This window comes from Atta colombica, unplaced genomic scaffold (genome assembly GCF_001594045.1).
Source record: "Atta colombica isolate Treedump-2 unplaced genomic scaffold, Acol1.0 scaffold45, whole genome shotgun sequence".
NCBI classification, from domain to species: domain Eukaryota; kingdom Metazoa; phylum Arthropoda; class Insecta; order Hymenoptera; family Formicidae; genus Atta; species Atta colombica.
Genome location: NW_017259534.1, coordinates 1,177,699 through 1,190,568, shown reverse-complemented (window position 1 = coordinate 1,190,568; position 12,870 = coordinate 1,177,699). Strand labels below are relative to the sequence as shown.

The 12,870-nt window shown below is 37.3% G+C and overlaps 1 protein-coding gene across 1 annotated transcript in view; it reads right to left on the bottom strand.

The window, feature by feature from the left end:
• Nucleotides 1-8,205: 8,205 nt before the first annotated feature.
• Nucleotides 8,206-12,870, bottom strand: part of LOC108691320 (broad-complex core protein-like) — a 45,666-nt gene continuing 41,001 nt past the window's right edge. The window contains exon 7 of the mRNA XM_018199005.1: nt 8,206-9,510. Within this exon, the coding sequence (XP_018054494.1) occupies nt 9,173-9,510 (338 nt within the window). The 3' untranslated portion in view covers nt 8,206-9,172. The remainder of the gene's footprint in view (nt 9,511-12,870) is intronic.

Genomic DNA, 12,870 nt, shown 5'->3' with positions numbered 1-12,870 from the left:
TGCTTTCCGGTCGATCCATTGTCGAGTTACAAATTCGTTGTGCGATCGGCCAGAGAACCTGAAAGGTCTGCGAGTAACACAAATCAGCGGAGGACGCGACACGCGCGCGCGTAGCATTACAGAAAACTATGGCTGCGTTCAGTAGAGAAAGCAGCTTTACACAACTGTACGATTCTTTAATATGATCGGTTTATACATTTAGATCTAGTGAGGAAACTAAGGGCAAGATCAATCATATTAAAGAATTTTGCAAAGCTGCTTTCTTCGCTAAACGCATCCAAGATTTCTCCTTCCAATGATCCTTATTAAAAGAAACAAAACAAAGTACGAAATTATTTATACTTTATGTCGACTAAAGGTATTCGCTCTTGTGTTACGTAGTCAGGAAACGCGATAAGGTCTATCTTCGACTTGATCACGCGAATTGAACCTTGCGGCTCGAATCTTATTGTGATGCTGTAGTTTGTCACTTACAAGCGCACCTCGATTCGTAACGTCACACAGACCCTTCGGTTCTATCGTGATCGCGATGATTCAGCCTTAATGCAACCTCGCTCTAATCACTTCCTTTAGTCGCGATTTCTAAATTTATTATATCTTCGATATTGCATTAGGGAGAAAGTCTTTTCACATATAGCCGACAGATGGAGATCTGGTCGATTTTTTACGCGCTATTGTGTGACGTATTAGATTACCTATGGTTGGAAAGGTGCTATTTCATATAACATTTTGAAATAGCTTTAACGATCATACTAATGTATTCAATCATAGAGTAAATGCCTTGCCTTCGAAAGAGGCCTGCGAAAATCATTTATCTCTGTTTCTTTTTTATCGAGAAATCACAAAAGTTCTACACCGAATAATAATTCTATCCGAAAAATAGCAAAAGATTATCGATTAAAATGGCACATTTTATTTGGTTTAATAAAAGGTTTGTAAATAATTTAAAAAATATATTTCAATTATAATACTCTAATTTGTAAAAAGATTTTTTTCCTTAATTCAATATCTTCCGCGCGGGTCTCATGCATCCGATACACTTTGCAGTTACACTTCCGCCAAACTAATTCAACCCAATCGATTTTCAGCCCTACCCGACCTCGACTTGTATATTCCGAATGTGTATTAGGAAATCTATTTCATTAATGAAAATAACATGGGCGTTAATCACACCTCGCTGTTGTAAGTCAACTTCGCTTTAACTGTATACCGGTTCAATAAGTCTTGCCTTAAATGCAACTCGACCCATTTCAACGACCGTCGCGAAACACTCCGTATTCCAATGTAGCATCGACCTCATCTCACACAATTTCGCCAAAGTGACTCCATATATACTGTAATCGGGTATCGACGTATAATCGTGATCACCGATCGTATATCATCCTAGTCCCGCACGTAGGCATTATGGTGGACTCACATTCGCTCGCAATTGTGCTCTCGACATCTCCCATCGTGTCCCAACTTGCGTTCGCACTCCACAGCGCGACTCTGTCCTCAAGAAAAATAGAAAATTATCTCTCGTTATCTAACTCCACACGACGATCGTGCTTTAGGCCGATGCGCGTGCATTCGTCAGCTCTGGCCTACTTGGCGATGTCTATCACGATAGACGTTCGCGTAAAAACGGTGATGTCCCAGTCATCATATGGGTTTTTTTCTTTATCAAACGTGAATCGTTTAGGTTCTACTAAAATATAGCGTTCACGGTTTTATGTGGTGACAAGTGATGTATATGTATACGGCTGCCTATTTGTGAGTCACTTAGAATGTGAGTGATGATCTATCGGTTCCGGACATAACACAAGCGTCCAAAAAATGTCCAGAATTTCGCAAACCTTCGTGACACGTATCGGACATTCTCTGGATCTTTGTATTATTTTAGCACGCGTATCCTTCATCGCCTTCCCGTCCATTTGCTCTCGAACTGATGGAATTACATTATCATTAAAAAAAAAGCCATGAGAGAAAAAACACTATTCGAAACTCGAGAGACTCAGTCGATGAAGGATGCTTTGAAGCGCCATAGATCGCGAAATGGACGAGAAGGAATGTTATAGAATGAGATATTCTGGCCGGATACTACGAAAATGGAGTAATCTGTGTCCATGGAATATATTATAAAGCGGAGCTTCCATCGAGTATGCCGCGCGAAACGGAAACAGCTGTAACACAACGGTACAATAAGAGCAGGAATAATAGTCGTAATACCAATAATAATATTAATAACAATATTAACAGCAATACTAATAACCGATATAGTAATGATAATAATTGCGATATACGAATAATAATAATAATAATAATAATAATAATAATAATAATAATTAATAATAATAACAAAGTAAGGTACTTTACGTAAAATTCGTTAGGTATCGTAAAAACGAATGTAAGTCTATATAAAATAGCCCGCTAAAGCATTTAATATGGAATGAATATATTAGGGTAAAATATATGTTTATATATATGTATATATATATATGTATATTTATATATTAAACCATTGCATCTCACTTTTCCCGATTCAAGCGACGACGAAAAATGACGATATAAGAATATTTCTCGCAGACCTAGGCTAACTCGAGTATTCTCTCTCTCTCTCTCTCTCTCTCTCTCTCTCTCTCTCTCTCTCTCTCTCTCTCTCTCTCTCTTCATATTTTCGAAAACCATTTCTCTTCAAATCGGAACCATGTAAATCGGGCAATATGTAATATCGAAACGATTAAACTCTCGAATGCTGTGCCTATTCCGGGGCTCGCTTGCAGTCTTATCGAAATTTATTTTTGGACGCTTTTACCTATACTTAGTTGGACGATCGTGTCTTCGACACAAAAAGCCTTTCTCGAATAATATATCCCATTCTCGCGTTTTATATCGATCTAACTAATAAAGCTTAAATTAATTCGCGTTTCATAGCCAATAAGCGCTCTTGACACGGTTTCGAACAACGGTGCACCTTGTTCCGTGTCGCGAAACTATGCCGAAGCTTTAGCCAAAGTGCGTCTACAATTAAATCCCACACTAACGATTTCGAGACTGAAGCAGCAATATATAATCACGACGAGTTCAAATCTCTGTGTCACAGAACGAGTTTCGTGTTTCATTTGCGAAAGAAATCACGGTAAACGACGCGAGTCACGATAATCGCTGTATCTGTAGCGCCGGAAATTGCACTCAACGAGATTATATACACCAATGTCAATCTCCTGAACGATATTAAAATTGGCATTCGCATGTATCCAGTCTGTTGTATCCGAACTGTCGTGTGATCATTTATATTCTTATAGTATATTAACAGAAATTTACAATATTAACGAAAAAACAAGAGAAGAACATATGAAAAGCGTGTATACTAGAAAAATAAGTACAAGTAATTATAAAATTAAGATTATTTTTCTCTATTTTAATCCATTGGCACTGGGTCCCGTAAACCATAACGCCAGTGTGTACGCGTACGTGTGTGTGTGTGTGTGTGTGTGTGTGTGTGTGTGTGTGTGTGTGTGTGTGTGTGTGTGTGTGTGTGTGTGCGTGTGTGTATGAGTGTGCGCGGCTACGTGTATGCGTGTTTGTGCGAATCTTACGTGCGAAATCTAAGTAATCGCTTCCGTGAATTACATACGATAGTTGCGAATAAATGATTTGCTAATAACATACGCCTCGAGAATTACACATCGATTAGAATCAACTCGGAAAATCAACCCTAATTTGAATTATCTTGATTGCACTCCCGTTCAGTCTCATTCTTTTTCATCACAACTTTGTCAATTAATTAGATTCTAAAAACTTCCTTGAAAATTCGGGAGCGCGACATCAACGTTAATATCACCGTCTCGTCATAATTTCCAATTATGAAATAAAATGGGAATATATACATGTATATATATATAAAATAATGGCGCGATCAGAGTATTCTACCGATTCCAAGATCGCGCGATGACAACGATATTTATCACGTACACTCGCATCTGGAAGCACTGATTTCTCGCGCGCGAACCGACGTTCCCTACTTTTTTTTACAAAAATTGTTGCCGAGCGGCTGAGACACACGTGGAAGATTTTTAAGGACACACGCACAAACATCGTGAACACAATGGCGACATTCGACGCAAATTCCTATTGTCTCTCGAAGAATGACCGAGTTGTTTCCGATAATCGCATCTTCCTCGAATGATCGAGTGGCTAAAAGAATCCACAGATCCCACACATTCCATGGTCCCAAATGTCAAACCCATTATGACCGATGTACAATCGACAGGTGATAATAACATAACAATTGCGTTTCAAATCTCGTAAAAAACGTCGGTAATCCGGTCAAAGGTCCGTATCAATTTTCATCGTATATTTATCGCTGAAAGTGTCCGTCTGATTCAATCATCTCGCATTGACTTTACACGTGGCTTTCGTATTAATTCCTTGAAGCCTGGATTGGCAAATTGCTATGAATTATTTTTGATGATTGTGTACCGCAGCTTTTCTGCTTCCGATATTCTAATAACTGTAAGCGGAAAGAAAAACATAGCTAAATACATCGATTTGAAATCATGGATGACAACGTAAGTAAAACTCTCAAAAGATTACGCACATTTCGATAACTTAAACAAATAAAATCAGACGGCTATATACAGCGTTAAATACGCGCGATAATGATTGTGGATCGATGAATCGAGCAACAGGCTGAAATCACTAGTCCTTTTCAACATTCGATATCGTTTTTCTTTTTGTTTCCTTTCTTTTTTAGCTAGAAACAGCAAAAATTCAAGAAGAAAACGACGCGATTCTGTCAGGATGACCACGCTGTCGATAACCTGATCGATCGCACGACCGTCATGAACAACGTGGAACTTTTTTTTTTTTATTTTAGCGTCTATTAAGCTCGTTTCGTGATGTCTCTTGGCACGTAAGATACGCGCGTGCGCAATCACTTCTATTTCTGCCTACGATGGTAGATGCTCTTGTGGTTGTTCAGACTGTTGAGCGTTCTGAACACCTTGTGGCATAACGCGCAGACCGCGCTGTTCAGGGGTTGAAAGTGCTGCTGCTCTTTATGCCGCTTTAGAGTGAGCTTCGTGGAAAGAGTCTTGCCGCATACGTCGCACGTGTAGCAAATTCCTGGTGGCAGCAGGCTACCGTGTAACGGGTGCGACAGTCGCATCGCGAGAATCGCCGAGGGCGGACCTGAGATCCGTGTGATCGCACATAGACACATATTGATTTTTTTTTTAAGATTTAGATTGTGAGATATTTTTTTCCGTTTGGATGAAAATGTCATTGAAGACATAAAAATGCAAACATGAGAGAGAGAGAGAGAGAGAGAGAGAAAGCAGCGATACAGTTGAGCGTTTTTATAAAGCGATAGGCAAGCAAAACGAAACAGGGAAAAGTTACGTGTGTTGATAAATATAACAGATTAAAAAAAGTGTAGGCGGTACGCAAGTCGATAAATTATATGATAAACAATAGATTTAAAATGTGCGTGAAGAAACGATAAATAAAGATATATGAATACAAATAGATAGTAAATAGATGTAAAATAGAGATAAATAGATGTAAAATAGAGTAAATAGATGTAAAATAAAGAATGACATAAATGCATGATATGAAAACGAGCGTGAGAAAGAGAGAGAGAGAGAGAGAGAGAGAGAGAAAAGATAAAATATGCAAAGATTTTAAAAAGAAAAACAGAATGAGAGAGAAAAAAGAAAGAGAGAAAATGAAATCAAGTACCATAGTCCGTTACATATGCATCGACACCCAATTAAAAAGAAATATTTCCATTACGAACCAATATTTGTGGTGTAGGAGGCACACGGAGAGCCACGTGTGTGGATGGACCCCCAGCGCAAGTCCGTGTTCGTGAAGGTAGCGGGTAGGTACACACAGAACAATGACGAACCAGAGCCAAACGTATAGCCGAGCGAGCGGGACCGGGAACAAACAAGAACAAAGATACGACTGCTATTAATATCACTGGACAAGATTAGTTACGATACGCTGCTAAGTATTTTTGTATGATTAGGGCTAGAGATAGGGTGATATGCCAAGGTGTTAAGGGGCCAAACGTAAGGTTCTCGCTGACAATCAAATTATAGGCAAGTCGGTTGATTGAGGGAAAAGAAGGTTTAAGATGAGGCTTAAGGAAGAACGATTGAGGATTAAATCGGGATCGATCGAGAGCAAGATTGGCAGTGGTATCAAAGGAAATTTCTACTGGATATCCGTCGATATTCTTACTGACAGCCTGTTGAAATGTCCCTGCGAGCCACGTACGTTGCTCGAGTACTTCGTTTCTGCTGCATCTTAATCGCAGAGAGATATAAATGTGGCTCGGAGCTCTGGTTTGTCATTGGTCATGCATAATAAGCGCGATGATCGTAGACCGCCGGAGGAACACGACAGTGCGATTCTCGCGGATTCTCGTACCGTAAAGAAAAAGAGAGAGAAAGAGAGAAAGAAAGAGAAAGAAAGATCTTCGTTGCATTTTAATTATTACATAAGTTATTTTGCAATCGCCTGTTTTATTTCTTCACTTATGGCTGTGTTTAACTAGTTAAGTTTCTATAATAATTATACGAAACACAATATCGAGTGTTACGAAGATTTCGTTCTTCGTGATAAATTCGACAGATCCGAAAATAAAAACTCAAGACGATCGTTACTGTAACCGTTTTGCTGTCATCGCGAAATGAAATGAAAGTAATTATAAAACGACTCGAGTCTCACTATCAATGTAATTCAATATTTGGCTTTGTATCCGATAAATTGTGATTCGATATATTGCTCTTAGAACTAATCAAGAGGAAATCCAGACATACTTAATGAGGAGAGAAATTATACTTCAATGCGTACTTATCGTTATTTAATTTATGATGAAATACCGGATGAAACGGAAACGATATGAGAAAAAGATATTCCAAGCGAGCTTAACAAGCAACGAAATGTCCGCACATACCTTTCTCCGAGCTGTAAAAGTAAACGTGCCACTTTCCTCCGGCATATTAACTGACTTTCGATGGAAAAGGAGTAGTATCTGTGGTGTCAACAGAGGCGATGATGGTAACGGTAACTAATATATATATGTATATATATATAAATATATATATAAAATAATAGTAACGGTCACAGTAGAAAGTGTAATAGTAGAGGCATAGTAGCAGGAGTGACAATAGCAGCAGCAACAATAATATGAAAACTTGCCGATAGAGAAAAATGTTAATGGCGATAACAACTACTACAACACATCAAATAGAAAAGATATGATAATAACATCGGAGATAAAAATATTCTATTTTCATTTATAGACAAGAGAAAGGACGACATATCTAGAAATGAACGTGCCTCTCTCAAAAATGTAACAAATAAAAGTACATTAATACGTTTATACGTGCGCACACGCGCACCTATGTTCAGTGTCGATAAATGTTTATTTTTAGTGATTACAATCTTTTAATGCACATCTTGTTTGCCTACGAACAGCTTCAACAATTTTTTTTTTTTTAATGATGTTCTTTAAAAAGCGATTATATGATCAAGCTAAAACTGTAATTAATAAAAGTACAGAAACACTGTGTAAATGCTAATACATGTGCATGCACAAAGTAAAGCATCAAAACGTGAAACAATCTGAAAAATTATGTCGAATACTTATAATTTACGGATGCTTCTCCTATTTGCACTTTAAGAAATCAATATTAATTCGCTTTTACGCTGTATATTGATTCAAGTAAACCGTTCTAAGATAAAATTAATTTTTAATATATAAATCCTACTCAAATGTGATGGGCGCAAACATTATTTTGCAAAAATCAATGAAAGCTTCTAACAACACATTTATATTTCATTTTCAATTCAATAAATTAGAAATTCAAAATTAAAATTGTAAAAATAATGAAATATTAATTTTCCGTGCGAATGTCGCGGAAGACTTATCAATTCTGCCAGTGGCGCTAAATAAATTAATAGAATTGGTAACGCGTGTGTCGTGATGTAAATATATTTGAAATCCCTGAAAATAAAATCTTACTACTAAATCACAGCGAAGAAACTCTGTCATGGATGAGACACAAAGGAGAGAACGAAGACGCTACGTCAGGAAAAAGGGAAAATTAAGAAGGAGGATGGAAGGAAAAGGATTTATTCAAACAGGTTTTATTCAACTATATAATTGCCTAATTGTCTAAAGGAATGGAGAGTGTATATATTACAAATAAATTAGATATATTAAATAATATTTTATTATCCCGTTTTTGTACCGCACCTTTCTTTATATCGCCACGTAGGACGCTAAACAAAAAAAAAAAAAACAAAATTTGTCTGCAATTATCGTGTGTGTTTGTCACATAAATAATATATAAAAATAACAACAAATCGCGTGGCCCTTGTCGAAAATCGAAGGAGTTATGCCTATCACATAAGTAATCGTTCAGATTCTAATACACACGGACCTTCGGCCCTTCGCTCATTTTGCAACGCTATTTACAGATGATTCTTTCTTTTCATAAAAAATATCAATGCAGCTTTGTGCGCGTGGTCGCTCATCGTGTATTCGAAACGACATATCACCTTTCCGATTACGCATTTTATTTCAAGACGTCGTTCATCCGACCTGCATTTAACATTTAACCCATCGTCATAAACGAAAACTCTATACAGACGACTTTATCGCGAGTGCATCCCTCAGACGGTGGTAGAAAGCTATTCGACATATGTTCGCATTAGAAATCGATTAAATTCGCTTCATCAACGCGATACCGGTTCAAGTAATTCAACTCATTCGTAATTTCTCCGCGTTACTTTGCGATAAGTTGATATTATATACTATAATAGATCACATTAAGTCGCAAAGTACAATTGTATGATCGATCGACTTTTTCGTTTCGCACTTTGCACTGCCTGTCTTTTTGCCAGTGTTCGAATACGATTGTAACAAATAGAGAATCGAGATATTTTTACGTTTCAAATTCGTCGACTTACATATTCCGCTATACGGCGAGAAATAACCTATTTCAATCGCCGCATCAATTTCAAAATTTCGAATCGCGCCGGATTTTAATCCGTATCGATGATAACAGCAACATATACGCTTGTGTCGCATGAACATTCGGTACACCCTCTTCATCAAAAAATTCATGATAGAGGTAGAGAGAGAGAAAGCGAGGGGAACAAATGGCAAGCAATCTCATCCCATTCGCGAATGTTGTTGAGTCTGATGTTGCTGTTGTTGCGCAGAGTAATTTCTGTCGGTGTGCTCTCTCTGGTCTCTCTGCCATTCGCGGGCCTGCGCTACTTCCTTTCTCTGCTGCTCGTTTTTGTTGTGCTGTCGATGGTAGATGCTCTTGTGGTTGCGCAGACTGTTTAGACTGGAGTAAACCCGCTTGCAGATGTTACAGATCGGTTCCTTGCTGGGCCTGGTATGCACGTTCTGTATATGCCGCTTCAACCGCGTTAGGGAGGTCAGGTTTTTGTTGCACGGCTCGCATCGAAACTCATCGCTCGCGCCGCTGCCGGCCAACAGACCTGGCGGCAGAACCAGACACACAGGGGTTACTACTTTTGTAGGGGTTTTTGGCGCACGATACGTCGCACAGACGTCGGACAGGTGGACAAGTAGACATTAGACTGGGGCAGGGGAGGATAGAGATTGAGATAGAGAAAAAGAGAGATAGAGAGAGAGAGAGAGAGAGAGAGAGAAAGAGAGAGGATATCATCCCCAATGTATTTCTTTACTTTGCCCTTTCCTTTTTCTTTTCTTTTTTGGGAGAGGGAAGGTTTTCTTTTCTAGTCGCGGCCTCATCTCTCGCGATCGCACACCACCATTTTACGCTCCTACACCACCGTCACATTTAAGATTACACCACCACAGTTTTCGCAGCTGAGAAAATATCGTGCGCCCGTGTGCTCTCTTTTTTGCCTCTTAATACCTTATTTTGCATCTTTATTAATCGAGCATACGTTGTACCACCGTCACCCGACAAGCCGTGCCCAAACTCGTTTACGTGTTACTTCTTAAAACCACCTTAAGTTATATATGCTTTATGGATGCTGCTACTGTCATTGCTGCTTGCGCCTCATTGCATGATGTAACGATTATCATGAGGGGAATGCCTTCTAACGCACACCGGATGCAACCATTGTCACCGTATACTTCTCGTTTTTTCCTCTTCTTTATTTCTTTTTTAGATTTTTGTATATGGTCTTCTCTGTAAAACCGACTACGTTATCATCTCTTTATCGCAATAATTTAAAGAGTCATATCACCAATGTCATAGTCATTGTTAATCTTGTCGTCGGTGTCAATGTCATGTTCTCAATTTTCTCTTATTCTAATGCCGCTTTGTCGTCATCGTTATTGTAATTGCTAACGTCATCGTCGCAGTTATCTTCCGTTTTCATTTCTTACCAAAAACCAAACGAAACACAATGTAACAAATAAAGATAGAGGTAATTTCCGTGCATCGAAATTCATAAAATCACATGGACTCAATTTATTCGACTAAATTTATTTAGCCATTTTATTTCATCTCACATCTGAACGAATCATCAAGTTTGCCATTTCAATGTAGTTCGATGTGTCCATTATTGTCATGTGATCGATATCTCCTCACCTTTAACCTCATCAATATTAACATTATTATCATCGTTGTATCCTTCTATTAGTCCGATCATTATCATTTGTAATGCGATACAATAAACGGTTTATAACCATCATTATAATGAGTACCGTCATCGTCCTTGTCTTTGTCGTCAATATTCTCCAGCATTATCGCGTTCGTCATTCCTGGCTCTATTATTGCCGCTGTTTTCGTTTACTGCATTTGCGTTCTACAAGTTCTATATTTTTGATTTCTCTTTTTCCGCGATTGATTAAAATTTGTATGAAGAATTTTACACGCGGCTGATCTTTATCAAAACATGATAAAATAAAAGAAGCATAAAAGATTATGTAAAACTGTAGATTATACTAACTTTTGTAGTAACTTATTATTATTATCAAACAATATAAGTGAGAAATGATATAATTTTATATAATAAAAAATTAAGTGCTAAAACATTAAACAAGAAATGCTAATACATGACATAATCTCACATATAGTAATTAATATTTCAAATAGATTTTCAGAGAGAACGATAGGAAATGTCAAATGTTGTATTATTGTAATATCTCAATTTATACGTTTCTCTTTCGCGTATGAACGTTCCAATGATTTTACTCGAATTAACTGTATTTTATACAATCACGTAACAATCGAATTTAAATCTTTACGAAATACACTATCAAAGTGTATTATATTGAATACGATGACAATGGTAATAACCGCGATGCTCTATTCTGGAAGGCTTTTCTGACACGATTTGTTTGCAGCATCTCTCAGTTCATTGTATAACATTTATTTCTTTCAAACGCAATTAGGATAACACAGTGCAAGCAGTTCTAAAGTTCCAGCGAACGATCGTGAGCGATGAAGTTAGTGTTTCATGATCACCAGGTGTGTGTGTGTGTGTGTGTGTGCGCGCGCGCGCGCGTGTGCGCGTGTGTGCGTGTGTGTGTGTGTGTGTGTGTGTGTGTGTGTGTGTGTGTGTGTCAATGTCAATGCATATTATTTACAGCAAAATAGAGCGTAATATCTTATATGTATATAGATATATGTACATGTACGCGTATGAATATGCGCGAGAGAGTGGAAATATGTGCGAGCTGTGTACACAAATGCGATATCTGTTTCTAATGAGGTGATGCGAATGAAGCGTAATGTATTCTATATTTCATGATTAATGGCATTTTCGTAGCCTTGAGTGAAAGAGCTACCAACAGAAGTTCTTTCTTCTCGCGCGATATTTAGGCCGTGAGAGATAGCGCTCGCTCATTAGAAACAACATTTTACTCGTTATTTCTTTCTTTTAATTACTTATCTTCTTTATTTCTCTTCGCTGCTAAGTCGCGACTTATTGCATTATATACGCCGCGTTATAACAATAGATCAGTAGTTTTTTTTTTCTTAAATATAATTACAATTACGCGAATACAGGAACAATGCGATATTTATTTATATCAAAAAACGTAGCTATAACATTTTGTGTAACGTGAGTCTTTATAAAAACGTAACATTTTGTATTTCTCTTTGTATGTAACTAATGAAATGTCACAGATTGTACAACGTCAAATAACGTTTGATTAAAAAACAATCTGATCTATTAAACAGTCAACCAGCATTTTTATAACGACTTCAGCTTTATAATACGTCCAATATCGGGGAATAGATAACAGCAAAACAATTCACACTCTTTTTTCAGTAAACTCTCATTGGATAAACGTCGACTAGTAATATTATTTTATAAGTATGAATATATTAATGAGCGTATCCAAAAACAAATAAAAAAATTTTTTTTAAATCAAGATTCAGAAGAATATATAACTGTAATGAGCCTGATTTTAATATTATAAACTCAAAATAATGCATTCCACACATTTTCATTACCAAAAACTAAACGAAATACTACAATAATATGGTATTACAAATAAACGCCAGAGAGCGTTTCCACGCATTAAAATTCAAACTGTACAAAATCGCATTTCAGTTAGTTTAGCTAAATTTATTTTATTAATTAAGTAATTGTATTCTACGCTAGACAATATTGCGTTTTTGAGGTACCGGTTTATAGATAAGGAATTGCTGATAGTTCTTTTCTTTGGTCTCAAGGTAATCTGCCGAAGGAATAAACGACTAGCAACATTTCGCTCCAATACTGTTGAGATTAATTACAATACATCAGCGGTAGTGTAACATACTACAAGTAGAACACTTTTATACAAAACGGGCAATATCTTCTATTGACAGCCGGTAGACTATAACATCTCTCTCTCCCTCTCTCCTTCCC